Below are 18,181 nucleotides of genomic sequence, written 5' to 3' on the forward strand. Positions count from 1 at the left end.
AGATAAAGAGAGTGCTTTTTTACTTTGTTGAGAGACCAGATTAGTATGATATCCTAAGTATAGGTTGGAGCTGAACTGATACATCAAGAAATCAGGCGTGATAATACTGGCTACAATAGAGTGGGAAACTGGTGGCTCTCCAGTGGTGTCGGATGACATCTAGCAGTTCCAGCCACCATAAGCAGTCTGGAGGAACGCTGGGAATTGTGGTACAGCGATATCTGGAGGGCCAGAACTCCCCCATCGCTATTATACAGGATGCCTTATATATTGTTTTCCCCCTTCTCAATATAGCCGACATACTTAAGAGTTTAAAATAAGCGAGTTCAATAAATTCCAGTTTTGCTTGACATAAACTTTATTTCCAAATTAAAAACCTCACAAACAATTTGAGCATGGAGATTGTTTAACTTGAGGATTGCTAGTACTGCTTTTTGTGGTGACAGCTGATTATATCCTATTACCCCTGGAGATGATGGTTACATTCCTTTTTAGATGCAGGGTTATCCATCTTGGAAAAATAATGCATGACATAGATGTTAAAAAGTAATATCAAGAACATTTCCATTATTCACTCAAGCGGTACTCTGGCTTATGGCAGTAACCAGCTGCTATCATATTGTTGTGATAAGTGTGTGCCTTGCCAGTTTCAGCCATCCTACTGATACAATTAATTATTCTACTCAGACTTTACAATAAGAGGAGAAGGGTTTAGTTTGCTTCTGATACACTGAGACCATGCCAAACCTTGCATCCTAAGATAAGTGATTAATATTATTCGTGGACTTCATCAGACAGAATGAACTTTCCAGGGTTGCAGTACCCTGAAACGCTTGACAGTTTTCATATGGTTAAGATAAGCTGCTCTAAATATGCATTATTTCAGATGCTAAAAGGTGAGGCTAAATGTTTTAGTCTTACGAAGCTGTGTTGTGATAAAGAGTCTGTGGGGAACTATATTAAAAACCTGCAAGAGGAAGCCCTTTGTCCCTGAATGGTACCAATTTTTGTGGAATGTCCATTTACTCTGAGTTTATTTTAAGATTTCATACAGTAATTCTATATATTCCTGACTGCATGACTTACCTTGTGGTCAAGAGAAAAATGAAGCAGTAACTACAGCTTCCCTAACTATTTACGCAGCAGCAATAACATTTGAAATAAAATTGATAAGACTTATTACAATTCTAAATTCTACAAGGGTTTCTTCTGAGCCCTCCAGAGCTAGAATTATCCAATTTATTAATGAAAGAGTCTTAACAAAAAAGGGTAGCTCATTGCATCATACCTCTAATATTGCATTATAGTGTACTTTTCTCCTTCCTTCCTTCCTTCCTTCCTTCTGTGTCCTGGAGTCAGTATGACTGCTGGCAACTGCCTAGACCAGTCCCTGCAGTTTTCTTGGCAAGGTTTTTCAGAAGTGGTTTGCCCTTGCCTGCTTCCTAGGGCTGAGAGGGAGTAACTGGCCCAAGGTCACCCAGCTGGTTTTGTGCCCAGGACTAGAACTCTCAGTCTCCCAATTTCTAGCCTGGTGCCTTAACTACTGCACCAAACTGGCTCTCTGTAGTGCACTATATTGCACTAATGTAAGAGACTTTCTTGCACTGCTTTAGCTTGAGCTATTATCCATGAGTGATAGGGACTGATATATCATCCTCATAGACCACGTTGCCAGTGCAGATCACTTTCTGTGCTTACAGTGCGCTTCTGGTAGGAAATAAAGTACAGGTGCTCCCCTTGAATGCTTTCAACCAATCCTACCACATGATACAGCCCCCAACCTCAAATGCAGGAGGCTGAAGTCTGGATGGAACTGAACCAGAATTCAGCCTACCAAAAAGCTCTGTTAATCTGCAAATTATAACTTGAATTCTTTCAGTCAGATATGATCAGAAATGCAAATGGTCTATAAAGTCTGCCATGATAGAAATAAATGATAGGAGGAAGGGGGATTTTCTGAAGAGTTTCTGTGGGGAAACTGCAAGTTACTGGTCAAGAGCAAAGGTTGCATCTTGCTCTATTTTTGCTACACCCGTTTTCATATGCATATTCAAGCAAAGGAGCCCCACTTCTCCATTCTTCCTCCAGGACTGTTGGGCACAAGTACCACTTTATCCAGTGATTTTGTTCCTTGCTGCCCCTGGAACTGTCCCCAGCTCCAAAGCCATTCAGTTAAACATGAAGGCTTTGCTTTCCTAGGCAGCTCATCTTGATGAAATCCTAAATTAGTCTTTGTATTTCACCGCCTAAAGGCACCCAAGAAAAACATGATAGCTTGTAGCATGTAAGAATCAATTACGGGATTCTTGTTTCATCTTTAAATACTGTGTGCTGGTATCCTTCTTTAATGACAACATTGGCTTCTTCCCCCTTTTGTTGCTGTTTAAGACTGCAATAATACATTAGTGGGATGGTGATACTGTCAGATGACAGCAGGCTCCCTAGAATTTAAAATAATTTAGTAATAGCTCGCAAGGCATTTGCATTCTCACAGTAATTTCTGTGTGTGAGAGAGAGAGAGAGTGTGTGTGTGTGTGTGTGTTTAAAAGCTTAAATCATTGAGAGATACAGTTTGGGACATGCCTTTCTGATCCTCCTAAATTAAAGATTCTATATGTTGGATGATATCCCTCTGGTATAAATTAAGGTTCATAAGTCTCAATTAACAAGACACTAATGCAACAGAACGACTGCCAATTAGTAAAAATTATATAATAGTTTGATCGGGTGGCTTTTATGAGCATTTTATGAAATTATGAAATCCCAGATAAAATAATATGGGATGTTAATTACCCTGTCTGCCTGTTTTGGAAGTCACAGATCCTTTTTACATGAGTACTATGATTTGTATAATACAAGAAAGCATCGTGAAGCCTCTGCAACTGCTAGATAAATTTTGATTCTTCACGGTATCAGAGATCCTTCATAGCACTATTATAAAATTAAGCACAGGCTGCTCCCCACCTGCACACCCCACCGTATAGACAAAGGAATAGTCACTGCTTCAAAACACATTGGACTCAGCATATCCAAATGTTCCCTGTCCTGATAACCAACATCCTTCCATATGTTTGAAATATCCCATGTTTACCTTCCTTTTTTTATAGGATGCAGATCATGAAGCCCGCATAGAAGAGGCAATAACTCGAATGATGATATGTGCAATCAAGTCTGCAGAAAACCCCAGTGCCACAGATTCTTGGCTCAACCCCACAGAGGTTTCCCTTTTCATTTTATCCTCCAAAGTTTCTGTCCATTTTTGCCTCGGTGATATTATTGTAAACTTTAATGCAAGGTTACCACTCCCTGCTCCCGCTGTACACAGCCATGATTAGCATCTTAGTGGGACTAAACATGAATATCTATGGCTGCTCCATTTGATCTTAGGTTTGGTACTAAGCCAGAAATGTAGTACTGATGCAGATTCAGTACTATATCCTACTCCAAGGTACAGATTTTGCTATTATCTCTTTTTGTATATTATACACAATCTTTATTGTGTATAAGGATTGAGCACTCTGAGAACAGTAAATTTTTTTTGTAATATTATAAATCCTGATACATTGTATTATTTCAATGCAGATTTTAATGCAGCAATGTTTATATAATTTAAAATTATTAACATTCTATTATTTAGAAAGCTTGAAGTATTGAAAATAAAAAAAGAAAAGTAAAAATTCTATCAGTATTAATTGCCATTTAGGATGTCAACATTACAAGCATAAGATTATTTAATTTTCCATCCAAAGCTGAATATAACATAAAGAAGAACCACTGCAATTCACCCCAAAATATTAGTAATCTGATAATAGTTTCAGCCATCAGCCCCTCCTCCTCCAACAGTAAATCTATTTTGTATGTTTGGGGATGCAGTTATTTTTAATGTACTTGCACCTTAACAACTTCATATATTATTATGGAGAGTACAGCATTTTGTGGGAAAGGAGCACTTGGCCAGGGAGAGCTTTGAATTATGCACCATTCCCTTCTTATAGGCAACTTCATGCAAATCAAACATGAACATGGAGCTGGCGTTTAGCTAGCTCCCTCTTTTAAAAAAAAAAATTCAATCCCGCCTTTATTATTTTTATAAATAACTCAAGGCAGCGATCATACCTAATAGTTCTTCCTCCTCCTATTTTCCCCACAACCACCACCCTGTGAGGTGGGCTGGGCCGAGAGAGAGTGACTGGCCCACGGTCACCCAGCCAGCTTTCATGCCTAAGGCGGGACTAGAACTCACAGACTCCTGGTTTCTAGCCCAGCACCTTAACCACTAGACCAAACTGGCTCTCTCTTTTCCTTCACTGGAGTGGTTTGCTGTGGGTATGCATTTCCTTGGGACCTGCTGTCATCCCATCTCAGTTAATGGGAATGGAAATACCTTTGGGAAGTGCCCCATATGTTCTTTAGTGCTCCCACAGCTGCATGTAATAGCTGAATAAGAGGATTTATGTTTATGCCTCAACCACAGCATGGAGAAGTTGCTTTTTGAGGGAAAAATAATGTGCAACAACTAACTTACGCTTCTTGAGTTTTAAATGGTAAAGGGGCTCCAAAGTTGTATAGTGCCTTCAAGTGCCTGCCTAAAGCATGGGGGTTTCTGGAAATCTTTGACTACATCATTTCAGTTTGTTCCAAGTGTTTTTGCATGCTGGTTCTTATGTTTTTGGTACCTTTATTTTCTGTGTTGTTTAAAGAGTCCCTCCTTGGGAGGGAGATGGGCGGTGATAAAATTTGATAAATAAAATAAATAAAAATTTGGGGCTCTATGAAGATTCTCTTTTTAAACTGCTTTATTTTGTGAACCACTCTGAGTTCATAATAAAAAAAAGTGAGATACAAGTTTTTAAAATAAAGGTGTATATTTAGCTGAACCCAGGTGGCAGATTGGGTTCTTCTCTCCCATGACCCCAGATAAGCTCGGGTGGGCAGGTGGAAGTCAACCTCATGACATGGGATGTAGCACAACATATTTTACATGAAAGTAACATTGTGTGAAGTCTTGACCAAGAATTTATGCTCAGTGTTTTTCAGCTGCACTTCCAAAATATATTATTTTTATAATGTCATCTTAACGAGGCACTGTAGAAAAGTTCTAAAATTAAATATAGCACCCCTTTTAGGACAAGAGACAGATTTAGATAGCATCCAGTCTGTATGTTTTCAGAAATAGGAGTCAACCATTGCTTCTTTGTTCTGTTGTCTTTGGTGGTGCCTGCAGTATCTAGCACAGAATTTTTTTCAGGCTGCTTGAGGCTTGCTCTAAAAGGCAGACCTTGTAGTCTCAATATCTAGCCTGTTGATTTTATTTTATTTTTTTATATAATTTTTTTTTAAAAAATTCCCATCCCTCACTTTTTCTGCACCCCACCTTGATGAAGAGTTTGGAAAAACTATTTTCTGATATTTTGATTGGTCCCAATAGAGACATTGCTTGACTGTGACGTTTACAAAAAATGCAGGGATGCTTTTTCCCCAAAAGAAATAGATTAAGTAGAATGGATGTTAAACCACTACAGCTTTTCAAATTCAAGGACTGTGAAAATAAAAAAGTTACAGCTGAAAAAGAAGCAGAGATAAATAGAACATACGCATGTATCCATGTGTGATTGTATGTGTGAGTGCATGTATTTAAACCTCAAAAGTTGAAGAACAACACAAATTAATGATAACAGCTTCTTAGGGGGAGCTGCTTCAAGAAATTCAAACAGTCATGTAGATACAAGCTTGAATTCTATTTTCTTTTTCCCCCAGGTTGAGGTAACATCCCATGATACCAACCTTGAATATTTAAACAAAGCAGTGTCCACCTATTTAGAACATCAGAAGACTAGTACAATTAAAAACCAGGTCCCTCAAATCCACAGTACTGATGGAATTCTTCAAGGGTCATACAAGAGGAGGAAAGTACAGAGCAACACAGAATCTGAGTGCATAAAACCTAAACCCTGTGACTTTAACGTAACAGCAATTGAAACAGAAAACTTGACAACAATTCCCTTTGGACAGAGCCTTTTTCAGGTTTTACCGCAATCCCAGGAAATTTGTCCAACTGGAGGAGCTGAACGTGACTATAAAGATCTTTTCAGTGAAAGTGAGAGACATTTTGAAAAATTACACCCTGCTGGGAAGACCTCTGTGACGACTAGTAATTCTGGAGCACTTGTGGAGGATCTAGAATGCATGACCACCTCCCCGCAAACTGTCCTTTCTACAAATGATTTGCTAGATTGTGCATTGGACCCACAAGTTGTGGGTGTAATAGCTCGTCTTTTATTGGAGAAAGTGAATGTTTAAAAGCTGTTGAAATAAAAAAGCAATGACGAAATATACTCTGGAAGGTCCTGAACTCTGGATAACTAGCAAATAGGAACTGAAATACATTGTAAAAGAACAAATACAGACTTCCAAACTGTAATGGTTAAGCTTGTCAAGGTTAATAGGGGGAAGACAATATAGTAGCAGAATACGGTATTGTATACAGTAACAGTAATCATCATAAACCTTTCTCCTCAGCGCTCAGAGGCTTTCACAGTACTGTATCATCTTGGGAACTTTTGAATAGATCTGTCAGTTAGGCATTATTATTCCTATATTGTAGATGTGGCTCCTGAATCAAAGAGAGATTGTTTATCTAAAGCCAGTAATCCAATAGGTGATATTGAAAAAGAACTTCCAACCAATAGCTCATGTTCTTACAGAATTAACTGAAAAGAAGAAGGGGACAGTTGCATCTATTTTTCAGGGACTAAATATTTTCCCTCCAGACATCCAATTCCCACATAGCAAGTGGACACTAGTCTCCCAAAACCTGTGCTATGATAAATGAATTTAATCTTTGCCATATACAGTATATTGTCCAGTACTTTCCATCTAGTCTATGCAAAAGAAATGGACCTGGATGGGCAAATGTTAGTTACAAAGTAGCACGGGCAAGGGTGAGCTGTTAGATCAAGGTTCTTGATTACTGTGTTACCGTTTTCCACAGAAGACATCTCCCAAACATACTGCTTGTTGATTAAATTCCCTAAATGAAGCTGTCCTTTCTTATTAAAGACAGACACTCCATCCTTTCTCAATTCAGTGCCATCCAGATATTTTGGACTACAAAATCCAGCATCCCCCTTGTGTAAGGTTGTGGTAATATGCTACATCTTCTATACCCACAAAAATTAACTTCAGCATACCACTGTGCTATTTACTGATTGTGTTATTTTCCTTCTGCTGAAACTTGTCAAGGGAATACAGCTTCGCACAAGCATATACTTGTCATGTTCGCCGTTTCAATGTCTTTGATACATCGTAACGTTTCGCATGTCATTAGCTGGATGCGTGTTTCATCTTTCACGGGAGGATGAGAGGGGTTTATCTCTTGGCTCTGCTTTTGGAATGTATTTGGGTTATCTTTTGTGTTCAAGGTTACTTTCCCAGGCTAGCAGTTCTGACGGTTGCCAGCACCTGGGACGGGCGGTGCTGCTGGTAGGGAGGCGGGGTACGTTTGCACCGAGGGTTTTAAGTTTGTATTTGGCGCGCTTTTGCTCATTCTCAGCTTTCTCTGTATTTGTCTTAAGCACCTGAATAAATCAGATTTCATTTAGCAACCTCTTGTGAGTCTGAGTATTTGGGCTGGGCAATCATTACATAAAGCTGAGAATCTTAAGATCCAAACTCCGCTGGCCCCTTTCCAGGAGAAGGCAAGTTTGTCCAACCCTGTGAGGGAGAGAGCCAGCGATGACAGAACCTGATATCGTACTGATGGAAAGTGGGGAGTCGAGTGAAGGGGAACCGGACTCGACCGTGATGCGCCCCGACAGACCTCCCCAAATGGGAGAGCTCTCAGCGATCCTGGAAGAGGCGAGTTCTGGGTCGGAGGGCGAAGCCGGAGGCATGAAAACCACACCGGAAACTACCGTGACCACCCCGGGTGAGCTGGTTACCTGGGATGAAACCCGGGGGGATGTCTCTGTCGTGGGGGGCCCATCCTGGAGACAGAGGTACCCGCTGTCCCCTACAGTGATCCAGGTGCAGCCGAAGGAGGGTTCTCCCACCCCGGACCGTATTCGGGTCTTAGAGTCGAAAATGGACTCATTAGAAACGATCCTGAAACAGATGAGTCTGGACCTGAGTTTGTTGAAGGAAACCCGGGAAGGGTCAAGCCAACGGCATTCGACCCCTTCGTCCCATGGGCAGTCCCCGGAGAGGAGAAGGGCGGCATGTCCGTGGGAGGAGGAACAGGCTGTCCGAGTAGAATTAGCGTCGCCGCCCGTACGGCCGCCACCAGCTCCTGAGAGGCGGCCAGCCAGGGAAGTGGAACCCACCGAGCCCTCGGTGGCGGGGCGCAGCCCGTCGGCGGGCGGGATGAGAGACTTCCCTGTCAAGTTCGATGGGGATCCGACAAAACTCTCATTTTTCCTGACTAATGCTAAGGCATACATGGAGGAATGGGGATCGCTTTTTCGATCGGAAAAAGCTAAGATCATCACCATTGCTACCAAACTGAAAGGGAGGGCGGCAGACTGGTATGTCCAGATGTGCCAGTCGGAAGCGCCCGAGCTGGAGAAATTCAATGAGTTCCTTTGGGCTCTAAGGCAGCACTTTGAGGATCCCTTGGCGAAAGAGAGGGCGAAGCGTGCCTTGAAGGAACTCAAGCAGGGATCGAGATCCGTGGCAGATTACGCATTGGAGTTTAAGGCGCTGTCTGGAAAGGTGGATGACTGGTCCCAAGCCACTATCATTGAGCTGTTCAAGGATGGCCTAAATACAGAGGTACTGCGCTGGTCCTTGGGGCGGGACGACCCATATACTTTGTACGAGTGGATCCAGCTTGCGGGACGGGCTGAACACGCCCATGAGGTGTTCGCCCAGCGGAGGACAGCGAAATCGGGGCGAGAGCTGAAACCCAGTCGCCCGCCAAGCACCGGGGGACGACCCGGACAAAGATCCTGGGAAGAGGAGCGAGAGAAGCGGTATGCGAAGGGACAGTGCCTGCGATGTGGTAAGGATGGGCATCAAGTGGCGTGCCCAAAGGCGAAGGTGGAAGAACGACCGGGGAAGCCGACAGCGAAGTCCCCTTCCCTGCCGAGGAAACAGAAAGCCGCGGTGGCCGAAAGTGAGGGAGACAGTGTGCCATTCTACGAAGACGAGGGGGAGCCAGAACTACTGCCGCCGGCGGGAAACGGCAGCCACCTGCTTTAAAGGGCGCTGCAGGGCAGGTGGTGGAAGAAGGGCGCGAGCCTACCTCGGTGAGTGGTAGTTACCATATTCTCACGGTGAAGTTAAAGTTGGGCTCCCGATCCAAGACCATAGAAGTATGGGCTATGATTGATTCGGGGTGTTCCAGGTATTTGATGCACCCCGATGTGGTGGCGGCTCTGGAGCTACCCACATTCCCCTTGCAACGACCCATCGCCTTTACACAGTTGGATGGGTCCATGGCAGGTGGCAAACCGGTTACCCATTTCACGGGACGAGTGGCTTTGCAGCTGGGCAGCCATCGGGAAAGGTTATCCTTTGTGGTGGCTCCGGTGGGGGGTCCCTTGGTGGTTTTAGGAGTGCCCTGGTTGGTTCAGCAGAATCCTCAGATAAACTGGGTTTATCGGACTATCACTTTTAAGGATGGATTTTATCAAGCACCAGAAGGGAGGGGTACCCCAGAGGAGGTGGTAGGGGTAGCGGCAGCTGCGACTCCGCATTGCCTGGCCTCTCCTCTGGAAGGCCTGCCGGTTGATTACCAGATGTTTGCTGATGTGTTTGGAGAAAAGGAAGCGGATCAACTGCCCCCTCATCGGAAAACGGATTGTGCCATTGAGCTGGTGCCCAACACCCAATTGCCTAAGCCAAAAATCTACTCCATGACGCAAAAGGAATTAACTTTGCTTAGGGACTTTGTGGACAAAAACTTGGCTCGGGGGTTTATTGAGCCAGCGAATTCACCAGTGGGGGCACCGGTCCTCTTCCGCCCGAAGAAGGATGGGACATTAAGACTCTGTACCGATTTCCGTGGGTTAAATGCAGTCTCAATTTCCAATAAATATCCTTTGCCTTTGATCAAAGACATGTTGTCACATCTGGCCAAAGGAGAAATCTTCTCCAAGCTTGATCTAAGAGAAGCCTATTACCGTGTAAGAATCAAGGAGGGCGATGAGTGGAAAACGGCATTCAATTGCCCATTGGGTGCATTCCAATATAAGGTGTTGCCTCTTGGTCTGGCTGGGGCCCCTGGGGTGTTTATGCAATTGATCAATGAGGTACTCCATGAACATCTGTTTAAAGGGGTATTGGTGTATTTGGATGATGTATTGATTTATACTGAAACTATGGAGGAACATGTCTCTCTGGTGAAAAGGGTGCTTAGCAAGCTCAGGAAAGCAGAATTGTATGCCAAACTGTCTAAATGTGCCTTTCACCAGACGCAAATTGACTATTTGGGGTATAGAATTTCAGATAAGGGCATTGAAATGGACCCTGCCAAGGTACAGGCTATCGTGGATTGGGAAAGCCCCCGCACCCGCAGGCAACTTCAAAGTTTCCTGGGGTTCAGTAATTACTACAGATTATTCATAAGGGGGTTCGCTGAAATTGCCTTGCCACTAACCAAATTACTTCGAACCAAAGGACTTGGGGACACTCGAAGAGTAAAGAATCCTGGGGCGCTGCTGCGCTGGACGCCAGCCTGTCAAGCGGCATTCGAGCAGCTCAAAGCGGCTTTTACCAAAGAGCCAATTTTACAACACCCTGACCCCTCTAAACCTTTTGTGGTTCAGGCTGATGCCTCCGATTTTTCCATTGGGGCATTGTTAATGCAAGCTGATGGGGCAGGTTGCCTCAAGCCATGTGCCTACCTGTCCTGCAAGTTCTCTGAGACTGAAAGGCGTTGGCATGTGTGGGAGAAGGAGGCATTCGCAGTGAAAGCAGCATTAGAGGCTTGGCGGCATTTGTTAGAGGGGGCCAATCACCCTTTCGAGGTGTGGACGGACCATAAGAACTTGGAAGCTCTCAGTACTCCTTGGAAATTGAGCCCAAAACAAGTCCGTTGGGCTCAATTCTTCAATCGATTTAATTTTCAATTGAAGTTTATTCCGGGGAAAAAGAATTTCCTGGCTGATGCGTTGTCACGACAACCCCAGGACTCCAGTGCAGCGCCAGAAGTGGTCAGCACCCTGTGGACGGCGCCCCAATTGGGTATGCAGGCTGTGACGCGCAGCCAAACGCGAGCGCAACAGCCAACCGCCGCGGGCCCTGGACAGCCAACTGCTCTGTCAATTCCTTCCCAGTTGCAACAAAAGTTTCTAAAAGAGTTGAAAACTGATACTTGGTTGCTCGCAAATAAAGACAATGTTACTTTTGACCGGGGTTTTGCTTGGAAATCTAACCGTCTCTACGTCCCTGAGAACTTAAGAAAAGATGTGTTGCTCCGTGCACACGATGACAAGGTAGCGGGACATTTTGGGTTTGTGAAAACATTGCACCTGGTTCGGAGGCAGTTCTGGTGGCCCACCCTATGCAAGGATGTCAAGGAGTATGTCGCCTCCTGTTCTGTCTGCGCTATGTCAAAGCGTAAGGCGGGTAAACCTCAGGGGCTGCTGCAGCCTGTGGCTACCCCAGCTTGCCCTTGGGATGAAGTTTCCATGGACTTTATTGTTGAGTTACCACCCAGTCAGCGCAAAACTGTAATTTGGGTGGTCAAAGACTATTTCTCTAAACAAGCCAATTTCATCCCATGCGTGTCAATTCCTTCGGCACGTCAATTGGCCCGCCTGTTCTTAGTACATGTGTACAGGCTACACGGATGTCCCTCTCGCTTGATTTCGGACAGGGGCACACAATTCACTTCACAATTCTGGCGGGCGTTCCTCAAACTTCTGGGAACGAAGCAAGCCCTGTCCACGGCGTGGCATCCACAGACGGAGCCACTGAGGCTTTAAATTCTACACTAGAGCAATACCTCCGGGCTTTTGTGAATTACCAGCAAGACAACTGGGTGGAACTCCTCCCTTTTGCGGAAGTTGCCTACAACAATGCGGTTCATCAAAGCACCGGTCAAACCCCATTTCGTGTCGCACAGGGCAGAGACTTTGTACCCATCCCGGATCTGCCGCAACCTTCGGGTGGGTCGACCTCGCCGGGGGATTGGTCGACGCAACTCGCAGACTCTTGGCCAGTAATTCAAAAAGCATTGGCTGATGCTCAATTGGATTACAAACATTATGCTGATCAGAAACGTGCCCCTCATCCTGCCTTTCAAGTCGGTGACCTTGTCTATCTCTCGACTAAGTTCATTAAGTCCTCACAACCTTCCAAGAAATTGGCACCTAAGTTTGTGGGTCCTTTCCCCATTACCGCTCAAATTAACCCTGTAACTTTTAAACTTGACTTGCCACATAATCTTAAACGCTTGCATCCTGTTTTTCATTGCAGCTTGCTCAAACCAAGTATTCGTTCTGACCGCTGGCATGATCAACCTCCACCTCCAACCCCCATCATGATTGACGGTCAACAACACTTTGAAGTTAAAGAAATTTTAGATTCTAGACGCCTACGCAATACTCTGCAGTATTTAGTTCGTTGGAAGCATTTCCCTCATCCGGAATGGGTCGCTGCCTCTGATGTGGCTTCTCCTGTCCTTGTTGCCTGTTTCCATTCTGCTTACCCCGCTAAACCAGGTCCCTAGGTTTGTTTTTGGGGAGGCGGTATGTCATGTTCGCCGTTTCAATGTCTTTGATACATTGTAACGTTTCGCATGTCATTAGCTGGATGCGTGTTTCATCTTTCACGGGAGGATGAGAGGGGTTTATCTCTTGGCTCTGCTTTTGGAATGTATTTGGGTTATCTTTTGTGTTCAAGGTTACTTTCCCAGGCTAGCAGTTCTGACGGTTGCCAGCACCTGGGACGGGCGGTGCTGCTGGTAGGGAGGCGGGGTACGTTTGCACCGAGGGTTTTAAGTTTGTATTTGGCGCGCTTTTGCTCATTCTCAGCTTTCTCTGTATTTGTCTTAAGCACCTGAATAAATCAGATTTCATTTAGCAACCTCTTGTGAGTCTGAGTATTTGGGCTGGGCAATCATTACAATACTTGACAGATTTCTATCTTGCCTTTTAATCCAACAGCTGCTGCTGCTGCTGCTGCTGATAATTTAAAACATAAAATAAAGGACCAATAAAATACAAAGTAAAAAAGGCAAGTAAAATATCAACAAAATCACTAAAGTTGACCCCTAAACTCAGCAGCACTTTATTAGGTATGCACATACACACAAAATGTATTATCTTTTCACATCTTTTGCTTCACTAGTATCTGCTTGGCTAGCATCTTTGCAAAACAACTTCCAATTAGTAAATGCACAAAGCATCTGCCTAAGATGTAAACACAAGATTAGGTTTCCATTCTATATGCTCCAGGCCTTTCCCTTTTGGATGCTGCCTTGAGCACTGAAAAATCTGAAAAATCTTCCCAAGTCTGTGGATTAAACCCATTGATTTGTGACACCCATGCATTGCCAGTGAAGAGAGGAGAAAATCAATAGGCAGAAGAGATCAAGACATATTTTTATTGCCTGTGCCTAGAGCAAAGATTTGTTCCCAAACCACATTGATTGTCCTAAAATATGAAGATTAATGCCCACTGAGTTGCTGTGAGCTTTTCTCCTTTGAGTACTTAACTAACTGAATAGTGTTTTCAGTAGCACTACCAAACAGGGCTGTTTGAAAATGGCTAAAGTCCTTTCTTTGTAGTGCTTTAGGCTTCAGCACTGCTCCTATTAAGTTTTGTTCAGAGCACCTGATTACAATCCAATATATAATTAGACTTCCAAATCAATCTATCATGGCTTGGCATTATTGGAATACCTCAAAACATAAGCCAAGAAAGAATCCCATTCATGTAGTCAAAACAGATTTCAGGCAAGTTTTGTTCCACTTTTAAAGAAGTTACTCTTTGCTTGGTGCTACATTTGAACTAAGATTCCAATTTAAAATAAATTCTGACAATCTTAAGCCAACTTTCACCAGTAGATCATGAAGCTGTCTTCTAAGGCTAACCCAGGGGTCAGCAACTTTTTCAGGCCATGGTCTATTAACGTTTTTTCGGTATTCTAGACAATGACTACTGAATGCCTGTTTGGGATGGGCAGGCATATATTTATGGTCAGCCTACTACATGTATGTCATGGAAGAAAAAGGAATTTCAACAGTATGGAATAATTTAGAAAAGAGAAAGGAACGTTTGAACACATATGTGAGGCATCCTAGTTTGAAATTATATGATGCCTTTCGTTCTGCTAAATTGGACTTTAGTCATTATACATGCCCAATGTGGGTTTTTATTACTCAGTAGTAATTACCATGTAAGGCTACAGTCCTATATAGTACCTGGTAGTAAGTTGCACTGTACATAGCAGAACTTATTTATTTATTTTCTACCCCACCATTATTATTATAAATACCTCAAGGTGGGGAGCATAACCTAATTATTCCTTCCTGCTCCTATTTTCCCCACAACAACAACCCCGTGAGGTGAGTTGGGCTGAGAGAGGGGGACTGGCCCAAGGTCACCCAGCTGGCTTTCAGGCCTAAGGTGGGACTAGAACTCCCAGTCTCCTGGTTTCTAGCCCAGCACCTTAACCACTAGACCAAACTGGCTCTCTGAATTTCTGAATGAACATGAATAGGCTTGTGCTATAAATTTGGACTTTTATGTTGGAGGGTGGCAAACACTTCCATTAGTACCCAGCACACAAAATGTTCTATAGACTTACTGGGTGAGTATTCCAATACATCTATTATAATTGTTTTTCTTCTTCTTGGAGGAAAGGAGGAAAATATTTTCTTATGGATTTTTCTCCACAAATCTCAGCAGCAGCTATTGCTGCTGCTGCTGCTTCACTACTTCTTTTTCTTCTTTATTAATCATTGAATACTCAAAGTTGCCTCTAGTTTAATGTTTGCTCCAACTATATTATCATAAGCCTCACGTGGCGCAGAACGGTAGGCGGCAGTATTGCAACCAAAAACTCTCCCCACAACCCGAATGTAATTCCAGCGGAAGCTGGATTCTTGGGTAGCCGGCTCAGGCCGACTCAGCCTTCCATCCTTCCAGGGTCGGTAAAATGAGGACCCAGCTTGCTGGGGAAGGTGACGACTGGGGAAGGCAATGGCAAACCACCCTGCTGTAGTCTGCCAAGAAAACGTTGCGAAAGCAGCATCCCCCTAGAGGGTCAGACATGACTCAGTGCTTGCACAGGGGACTTTTCAACTTACTTTTTAATTGTCATATGGCATTCAGCTCATTGTATTTATTTGATGTATCTACAAGCGATTGGGCCATGCCTGAAACCCTGTGGCCTTCCAGATGTTCTGTGCTATGATTCTCACCAGCTCCAGACAGCATAGCCAATGGTGAGATATGCTGGGAGCTGTTGTTTAGCAACATCTGGAAAGCCACGAGTTCTCCAGCTTTACCTAAGATTATAAGGATTTTTTATTCTTTCACTATAAATTAGTTCTGAACTCGCACAACCATCATCACTGCAGTTATGGTAATTGTGATTAAAGCAATAATAATCCTAATATGCCTTTGTTGTTGTTTATTCGTTTAGTCGCTTCCGACTCTTCGTGACTTCATGGACCAGCCCACGCCAGAGCTTCCTGTCGGTCGTCAACACCCCCAGCTCCCCCAGGGACAAGTCCGTCACCTCTAGAATATCATCCATCCACCTTGCCCTTGGTCGGCCCCTCTTCCTTTTGCCCTCCACTCTCCCTAGCATCAGCATCTTCTCCAGGGTGTCCTGTCTTCTTATTATGTGGCCAAAGTATTTCAGTTTTGCCTTTAATATCATTCCCTCAAGTGAGCAGTCTGGCTTTATTTCCTGGAGGATGGACTAGTTTGATCTTCTTGCAGTCCAAGGCACTCTCAGAATTTTCCTCCAACACCACAGTACCAAAGAATCGATCTTCCTTCTCTCAGCCTTCCTTATGGTCCAGCTCTTGCAGCCATATGTTACTACGGGGAACACCATTGCTTTAACTATGCGGACCTTTGTTGTCAGTGTGATGTCTCTGCTCTTAACCATTTTATCGAGATTTGTCATTGCTCTTCTCCCAAGGATTAAGCGTCTTCTGATTTCCTGACTGCAGTCAGCATCTGCAGTAATCTTTGCACCTAGAAATACAAAGTCTTTCACTGCCTCTATGTTTTCTCCCTCTATTTGCCAGTTATCAATCAAGCTGGTTGCCATAATCTTGGTTTTTTTGAGGTTTAGCTGCAAGCCAGCTTTTGCACTGTTTTCTTTCACCTTCATCATAAGGCTCCTCAGTTCCTCTTCGCTTTCAGCCATCAAAGTGGTACCATCTGCATATCTGAGATTGTTAATGTTTCTTCCAGCGATTTTAACTCCAGCCTTGGATTCCTCAAGCCCAGCATGTCGCATGATGTGTTCTGAGTACAAGTTGAATAGGTAGGGTGAGAGTATACAGCCCTGCCGTACTCCTTTCCCAATCTTAAACCAGTCCGTTCTGTGGTCTGTTCTTACTGTTGCTGCTTGGTCGTTATACAGATTCTTCAGGAGGCATACAAGATGACTTGGTATCCCCATACCGCTAAGAACTTGCCACAATTTGTTATGGTCCACACAGTCAAAGGCTTTAGAATAGTCAATAAAACAGAAATAGATGTTTTTCTGAGACTCCCTGGCTTTTTCCATTATCCAGCGGATATTGGCAATTTGGTCCCTAGTTCCTCTGCCTTTTCTAAATCCAGCTTGTACATCTGGCAATTCTCGCTCCATGAATTGCTGAAGTCTACCTTGCAGGATCTTGAGCATTACCTTACTGGCATGTGAAATGAGTGCCACTGTTTGATAGTTTGAACATTCTTTAGTGTTTCCCTTTTTTGGTATGGGGATATAAGTTGATTTTTTCCAATCTGATGGCCATTCTTGTGTTTTCCAAATTTGCTGGCATATAGCATGCATTACCTTGACAGCATCGTCTTGCAAGATTTTGAACAGTTCAGCTGGGATGCCATTGTCTCCTGCTGCCTTGTTATTAGCAATGCTTCTTAAGGCCCATTCAACCTCACTCTTCAGGATGTCTGGCTCTAGCTCACTGACCACACCGTCAAAGCTATCCCCGATATTGTTATCCTTCCTATACAGGTCTTCTGTATATTCTTGCCACCTTTTCTTGATCTCTTCTTCTTCTGTTAGGTCCTTGCCATCTTTGTTTTTGATCATGCCCATTTTTGCCTGGAATTTACCTCCGATGTTTCTAATTTTCTGGAAGAGGTCTCTTGTCCTTCCTATTCTATTGTCTTCTTCCACTTCCGTGCATTGCTTGTTTAAAAAGAATTCCTTATCTCTTCTGGCTAACCTCTGGAATTTTGCATTGAATTGGGCATATCTCCCCCTATCACTGTTGCCTTTTGCTTTCCTTCTTTCTTGGGCTACTTCTAGTGTCTCAGAAGACAGCCATTTTGCCTTCCTGGTTTTCTTTCTTTGGGATGTATTTTGTTGCCGCCTCCTGAACAATGTTGCGAAAGTCTGTCCATAGTTCTTCCGGGACCCTACCTACTAAGTCCAGTTCCTTAAATCTATTCTTCACCTCCACTGCATATTCCTTAGGAATATTAGTGAGCTCATATCTAGCTGATCTGTGGGTCTTCCCTAATCTCTTGAGTCTGATCCTAAATTGTGCAATAAGAAGTTCATGATCTGAACTACAGTCAGCTCCAGGTCTTGTTTTTACCGACTGTACAGATGTCCGCCACCTTTGGCTTCAAAGGATGTAGTCAATCTGATTTCGGTGTTGTCCATCTGGTGAAGTCCATGTATAAAGCCATCTCTTAGGTTGTTGGAAGAGAGTGTTTGTTATGCAGAGTGAGTTGTCTTGGCAAAATTCTATCAGCCTATGTCCTGCTTCGTTTTGTTCTCCCAGGCCATGCTTACCTGTAATTCCAGGTGTCATTTGACTGCCCACCTTAGCATTCCAGTCTCCTGTGATGAAAACAATGTCTCTTTTAGGTGTATTGTCCAGTAGGTGCTGCAGATCCTCATAGAACTGCTCTACTTCAGCTTCTTCAGCATTTGTGTTTGGGGCGTATATTTGGATCACTGTGATGTTAGATGGCTTGCCCTGAATTCGAATTGAGATCATTCTATCATTTTCTGGATCGTATCCAAGCACTG

General features: G+C 43.6%; 1 protein-coding gene across 2 annotated transcripts in view; it reads left to right on the plus strand.

Annotated features, from left to right (window-relative positions):
- HSPBAP1 (HSPB1 associated protein 1) overlaps window positions 1-6,333 on the plus strand; it is a 66,029-nt gene extending 59,696 nt beyond the window's left edge. For both annotated transcript variants that reach the window (XM_063288795.1, XM_063288796.1), the window contains exons 7-8: window positions 3,108-3,218; window positions 5,758-6,333. In XM_063288795.1, the coding sequence (XP_063144865.1) occupies window positions 3,108-3,218; window positions 5,758-6,300 (654 nt within the window). In that variant the 3' untranslated portion in view covers window positions 6,301-6,333. The remainder of the gene's footprint in view (window positions 1-3,107; window positions 3,219-5,757) is intronic.
- The last annotated feature ends 11,848 nt before the right edge of the window (window positions 6,334-18,181 follow it).

Source organism: Candoia aspera, chromosome 1 (genome assembly GCF_035149785.1).
Source record: "Candoia aspera isolate rCanAsp1 chromosome 1, rCanAsp1.hap2, whole genome shotgun sequence".
NCBI classification, from domain to species: Eukaryota; Metazoa; Chordata; class Lepidosauria; order Squamata; family Boidae; genus Candoia; species Candoia aspera.